Source organism: Crassostrea angulata, chromosome 7 (assembly GCF_025612915.1).
Source record: "Crassostrea angulata isolate pt1a10 chromosome 7, ASM2561291v2, whole genome shotgun sequence".
In the NCBI taxonomy this organism is placed as follows: Eukaryota; Metazoa; Mollusca; class Bivalvia; order Ostreida; family Ostreidae; genus Magallana; species Magallana angulata.
In genome coordinates, this window is record NC_069117.1 from 17,214,499 (window position 1) to 17,221,733 (window position 7,235).

At 35.8% G+C, this 7,235-nt stretch overlaps 1 protein-coding gene across 3 annotated transcripts; it reads left to right on the top strand.

Moving 5' to 3' along the window:
• The first annotated feature begins 1,891 nt into the window (after positions 1-1,891).
• Positions 1,892-6,478, top strand: LOC128156859 (leucine-rich repeat-containing protein 15-like). Of its 3 annotated transcripts, none has more exons than XM_052819178.1 (3): positions 1,892-2,295; positions 2,775-2,862; positions 4,653-6,478. In XM_052819178.1, exon 3 carries the CDS (start codon positions 4,687-4,689, stop codon positions 6,427-6,429), a length of 1,743 nt encoding a protein of 580 aa, XP_052675138.1. In that variant the 5' UTR covers positions 1,892-2,295; positions 2,775-2,862; positions 4,653-4,686; the 3' UTR covers positions 6,430-6,478. The 3 variants fall into 3 exon arrangements, with proteins under 3 accessions (XP_052675138.1, XP_052675139.1, XP_052675140.1); XM_052819179.1 differs by lacking the exon at positions 1,892-2,295 and adding an exon at positions 2,348-2,473; XM_052819180.1 differs by lacking the exon at positions 1,892-2,295 and adding an exon at positions 2,539-2,648.
• The last annotated feature ends 757 nt before the right edge of the window (positions 6,479-7,235 follow it).

The window sequence follows — 7,235 nt, forward strand, 5'->3', positions numbered from 1 at the left end:
TTGAAATACCAGATTTTATAAAAAAGGTTTTAAGAAAATCATTTCAGTATATGCCAAACAGTGCAGAATTGAGATATGCATTTATCAAGAAATCTCTTTTAAATAGGCCTAAATTTTAAAATAGATTTGTTTCCAATGAAATATTCAGTGCCGAGGGAAAGGATAAATGACATAGCCGTACTTTGGCCTGAGAGTAGATTAATTTATTACTCATTGGGCAACAATTATGAACTTTTTTGATGGCGTCGTGAACATCGCACAGCAAACTGCAATACTAATGAACCACGGTAAATACAAAATTGATGGTGTAACCGCGTTTATTATGTTGATGTTTGCATTTCAACTTCTTATAATGAATTAATGGAAAATCAATAAATAAATAAAATGCGGCCCTGTTGTTACGGTTGTATGAATGCAACTAGTGGTTGTAAAAAGTAAATGTACAAATGAAGGAGTGGGTAGGTAACTTCATACAACGAAATACTTATATAAAGTGAATATTCAGATAATTGATTTTGTATCGATAGATGTGATTAAGTTAAGAAACGGTTTATTAATTTTTCAGGTATAGATTTTTGAAAATAATATTTTATATAAAATGTAAATCAACACGTTCTTTAACTATTTAGCCTTTTTAGGAACTATATATAGATGGTAGTAAAATCTATACCTATCGACATTTTGAGGAAATAACACAAACTTTCGTATTTTATATCTTCGTGAATTTCTTTATGTTTGTGACCTGTTTTGTTCATCGCACAGGGTCAAATGTAGAAACATTTATACTATCACATTAAACGTCTAAATGAATGAGACATAAGAAATAAATAACGGAGACTATGTCTTGTTAAGAAAAAAGTTGATCCATTACTGTTTGCACTCTCTCTTTAAATTCATTTCCGTGTACTTATCTTTCTTAAGAAGATTTCATGTAAGTCAACGATAGAGTGGGTTAACAAGGAAATTTATACACGCATTAGATGAATTAATCTTTGGTTTCAAAGGCCAGACCTTTTACCAATTAAAATAGACGATGTTATTGCAGGTACACCTGGATGTACCTGAATAAAACAAATCGCAGTCCTCCAAACCAGTTGAATGTCCTTAAGAGTCCCGAATCAGGATTGCTGAACACTGACCCCAATGTTACGAGTCATGCTTGGGTATCTGAAAGTATTAGATTTTATGGAATTGTTATGATATTTTCGTGTTTTAGCTTTCACTTCAAAGAATACATAATAAAGCAGGATATGAATTGAGATTCGTGTTTTGCTTTCCCGTCATTGACTTGAGTTTTATCTTTTTTGGTCATTATTTGTACACTGATGGTTTGATCGTGTCGTGTCACCGGTAAGGGGAAACCTAGGAATGTACTCGACATAACTTGCAACAACACGGCACCAGCAACATTTAGAATAATTCTTTGTTTAGATCCTATCCATACTATTTACATTTTTCTTTCTGCGCAATGAAAAACATGTATTTTGTAACACCTCTCTCTCTCTCTCTCTCTCTCTTTGATCTTTCTACAAGGAAATTAGGAAAGCAACAAACGCAAACAATATCCTATGTACTTGTATATTACAGCAAAATCTGTATACAAGGATAAAGGCTAATAGATGTTTTTTTTTATTGACTTTACAATAAATTCTTATTATTTTTATCTAACATTTGCCTCTAATTTAGATCCAAAAAGGAAATAACGTGTATCTCTGTAAGTACTGAGTGCTGTTAGAATTCGTTTGTAGTGTGCATTATTGTCAAAAGCTGGACAGAAATTTATATTCAATGCCACAGTTGAAACGAGTTGCCGATCAAGGTAAGTGTTAAGCCTTATTCAGGAATGTGCCATAAGATATAAAAGTTAATGCACAATCATATTAAAAACTTTATGAGCCCATGGAGATTTACATCAGAAAGTCAGGGTTTAAAGTCGCGTGGATTAGCTAGATTAGTGGTATTGTACATATGTAAATATTGGACGAAATAGATATTTAAATGAGACAGGGGGATCAGCCCCAGACAAAGCAGGAAAGTCAAATATTGTAGGATTAGAGCAGCGTAAGTGTTTACAATGCCTAAAACCCTGTACAGGTATGAACACTATTAATAGTTTAGTAGGAAACAATCGGCTGGGCTTCGAAGACGCGTATTGGACAACGGGCTCTGGTTTCATGAATGACATTTACACCAGAATACACAGACGTGCAGGTGGAAAAATCATGTTGTCGGAGGTGTAGGGGGACATTTTCGTATCATGGATCGACAGCCGTGCATCTGGTTCACTGTTCACAGGTATTTTATTTTATTTTTCTCCTTTCCTTCCCACTTTGCCCCTGTTTCCAGGTAAGCTTTCAGCCAGGATATTTTTATGGCACGAAATGACAAACCCAGAGGTACAAACACGGCCATAAAGTATACGGAAAGTTTGGGATTTTCTTGATTAGAACTTGTTTGTACCCAACATCTGAAGGTAAGATGTATCTCCAGGTAAACCCGATATAAATCGTCTGCTATATATACGTGTGCATGTATCTACTGTAGGGCGAAGAGCCATGGTGGAATATAGATTTTCACACCTTGGAATCATTTTGTCAATAAAAACTTGTCAGCCGGATCGAAAAAACTTGTAATGACCTGGAGTGATTGTAAATAACCTATGTTTGATATTGTTTTAGTCATTGACCAAGCCATAAATTAAAACTTTATGAAATATTTGCTCTCTTTAAATTCAGGGGGGTTGAAATACAGTCAGTCTGTTTATTTCGTTGCAGGTTGACTCGTGCAACTTGACAAAGCAACTTTAGACGTAGAAAATATCTCCAGGGGACCACAGATTCCTTATGTACGCAACAAAAGAAGGTTAGTTACAAAAGCATTTATGATTAATTTATACATTTTAAGGGGTTTAAAAAACATTATGATTTGCATAAAGGAAACATTTACTGAGTTAAGTTATCGAATCTGATTTCGTCATGCATGCTCGGGTCTACCCTGGAACACCACGCTTTTGATTGTGCATTGCTTCACTAGCCTTACAATTGAAACCATTACACCTTGGAATGTTTTCATTTTACTTTATTTTAATGTTAATAATATTGGAATGAGTGAGAGAGACCTTGAAAACGACCCCTGGAAGTCTGCTCAAAGTTTGACATTTGAATATTGTCTGGCTCCTCTATCTCACAAGTTATTGACGGGTTTTGTACAGGAGCATCGAAAGGAAAAGACGCTATCATTTAAAATTATCTGGACATTTTTTTTTACAATTTAAATGAATGTATTGCTTTTTCGCGTTGAAAGTTAGAATGCTGGGCAAATCATAATGGGAGTAAAGGGGGATTGTTGAAATGCATGGTACCATACAATCCAGTAGGTAATTGACGTTTAAAGTTGTCAAAATCCTGGATGAAATAACATATTGTTTAAAAGCGACTTTAAAAAGCGATATTAATCGCACAGCGGTAGATTGGGATCAAGTAATTATCCGGTCACGCCTGGTTAAGCCTTTTCTCTCAGGTTTCATTGGCAATTGACACCATCTGATATGGCTTAAGATAGTCATCACGAATTTGTTTTCCCCCATAATGCCTGTGTGTCCGTGATTTATGATCTGATAAAGAGCTTGAACTTCTCTTGTTCCCCGATAGGCCGTGTACGGGTGGACGATTTTCGGATTAAATATTAAACATACCTGGTAATTAAACCATATAATTTACCTGTGACCCCGAGGGCCCATTAACGACATATTTACACCCAGGTACCATTAATCAATATACCCATTTGTTATTTATTCCATCGAAGTGTCATCACCTAATTGTAATTTAGAATTTGAAACATGTTTCTTCCTTATAATTAAGTGGCAGAGTTCCAAATCAACATCGGAATAAAATAATTATTTCATTAAGAGACATGCTGTCAATTTCAATAAACCATTTCCTCTTGTTCAAGGCACAGGCTGCTTTCTGATAGGTGGGTTACTTGATCGTTTGGAAATCCGTATTCTTGTCATCTTCACAAACATTGCCAATTAATTACACCAAATGTTGTCCTAATGTGTACAAAAGCACCAAAGCATATGGTCAATTAGTTTGAAAACTGAGTTAAGAAGACTGGTAAACAGGTATGAAAAGATTAAGTGTTAAATGTTTCAGCTCGAGAAGAAAGGCTTCGGTTTTAAACAAATTAGCTATTACTTGTGATATTTAGCAGGCTTTGGCTCGATCAAAGACCGGGGTCTTGTCTTGTCCTTTGTCACCTGTGTAAGCCATTGTCTGTTCTTGTCATCTTGAATAGCTTTTGCGTCCATTTATCTTTTCACCAAGGATCCTGTATGGGCAGATTTTTTATGTGGGATATTTTTTTAACAGAACGTGCAGCTTTGTAGACTAAACACTCTCTAGTTGTAAGTTAACACTAATATTTTAGCGGCTATTCATCAAGATATTCCTATGAAGCGCATTTTTGCATTATTTTTCGATTAAGATTTATGCCTTTAAATTCTCGTCTTATCTTACACCCATAAAATCATTTCTTTTATTGCACAAAAGTGTCCGCGCATTAATGGAAGTTTTAATCTTTTTAAATACTTAAGACAGGTGTCTCTTCTGTATGTGTATGCAAAATACAAACCAATTCTCCTCTATTCGCAGGTAAATTGGAAAATGCTCACACCGTCCATTGAAGATGAAGCTTCCTTATTTTGACGTTGTGGTGGCCGCTGTTCTGTTTTGTATCGTGGCGAAAACCGCCTCTTGTCCTCCACCATGTCGCTGTCATAAGCAGTTGTACACGTATTGTGACAATGCCTCCTTAACTGCCAACCATCTAGGTGATGTACTACTGAATACCCCAACAACGACCATATATTTGGACTTAAGTTTGAACAGCATTTCCTACCTCCCTGAAAATATTTTTGACCACCATCCTCAGCTTACAAGTGTGAACCTTGCAAGGAACGCCATTGGGAGCGTCTCTCCAAAAGTGTTTGTGCCTTTGACACAATTACGAAAGTTGTTTTTGGAAGAGAATAACATTGTTGTCATCAATTCCGGATTATTTTCTTCTCTGGAAAAATTGGAAATTCTTAGATTGGACGGAAACAAAATAGAGGATGTACATAACACTAGCTTTGAAAATCTTGTAAGCTTGGAAGAGCTTTATCTTCGCGACAACCATTTAGATGAAATTCCGTCTTTGTTATTTTCCAAGACAATGAAACTACGGGTTTTGGATCTATCAGATAATCTTATTGAATACATCCATGATGGAACCTTTACACATCTGAGAAACCTAGAACTGTTATCGTTAGCCAAGAACAGAATTCGTACATTACAGTCATTCAGTCTGAGTGGACTAGTCAATTTAAAGGAGTTAAGTCTTCGTAGCAATAAACTGTCTGTTTTGCGTGCAACTGATTTGGATGCGGTACGATTTAGTCTACGGGAGCTTGACTTATCATCAAACATATTGTCAACCCTGACTAGCAATGTGTTTAGGGGCATGGGGAATCTAGTGAATTTGAATATTAGTGAAAATAATGTCGAACTAATAAACGACAGTGCATTTTTCGGGTTATCTCTAGACAAGCTGCTTCTGAATAGTAACAAGTTAACCCAGCTTTGGAGGTCATCGTTTCGTGGAGTGCAAAGAATCGCTTATTTGGATTTTAGTTCTAATGAAATATCGCGCATAGAGACAGGAGCATTTGACAGTTTCAACGAATTTATATTTGTGCTGGATCTAACAAGGAACAAACTCACAAAATTACAATATGGAATGGTACGGGAATTGAAATCTCTTCAAGTGTTGAGATTAGCCCATAATGAAATAGACGAAGTGGTTAATACCGCTATGAAAGATCTAACAAATCTTCAGGAACTCGACATTGGTAAAAATAAATTCACAGTGATAGACGCTAAGGATTTTGTCGGCCCTCTGAACTCCTTAAAACTATTTTCTCTACAATGTAATACATTGGAAAGATTTGTGAATTTTAATTTTGATAAAGACATTTTTATATCTATGAATCTAACTATCTCAAATGTACTGTCCCGGTCAGTCAATGTCTCTTGGCCATATGCAAAAGGGGGCCAGTTATACTGGTCCGTGACCATCAAATGTGTGGATTCGAACAAGTGTCCATTTGACTCGCAACCAAATTATTTACCAGCATACAGGGAAAGTTACGTGATAGACAATCTGCTACCCATATCTCAGTATTATGTGTGTGTTAACCCAGAATTCGCAAATAGCAATGTAAGGGTGGAACAGTGTCTGTTTATTATTACGTCAGAGGAAGTGATCACCAGCACGAAATATCCCTCCACGGAAGTGAACTCTCTAGCAGCATCTGACGCTTCTTTTCCAAGGACTATATTTTGTGCAATTTTATCCATGATCTATTTCATTCTTACATGTTTTTGTTAAAATTAATTCGTATGCAAATATACAGAAAAGCCATATGTTACCACCTTAATATTCTTTTTTAATTACTGAAAAGATTCTATTTGAATGAAAATACATCAATAGAACATCTATACATTCGAATGTGCCTAGAAAGGCCAAGACGACCGATACCTTTTGGAAACGAAACCACCTCAAACGCACTACATGGTCATATCAGTGAAGTAAAAATGACAGAATATTAATAATTATTGTGGGTAAAAGCAAAAGCTCTATATTTTGCAATGATTAAGAAATGCGTGTGAAATCCACGAAATATTTGGGTTTGTCATATAACCCAGGCTTAGTCTATCTCGTAAAATACTTTCTGTATTGATTTTGGGATATCGCTTCAATATGGAACCAGACGTTGAGAGGTAAACCGTCCTTCTAAACCAAAACTACACATCATGCACAGGGGAGCGATGTCACAGGGGTTCATTTTTTGTTTTAAGATACTTGTCTGCTGTTCACGAATGTCAATATTTACCAATGGTTGACTACCAAAATATTGTCCCTTTTTTGTTTCACATTGTAGTCTTACTGTAAATGCATAATCGTGTTTGGATATATTCAAGAATGAAAAGTTATGATACGAGTGGTCCATTTAGGCGACAGCCCTGGAATTTAAAGTAAACATCACACGGCTGCACTCTTAAGTAAGCAACGCACTTGTTAATAATCGAAAGTGCATTTGAAAGTAAAACAAATAGAGACAATTTTAAATTCATGTCAAATGCCCCTCCACTGATCAAGGCAGCCAAACGTGCTTAACAGAGAGGAGAAATGCC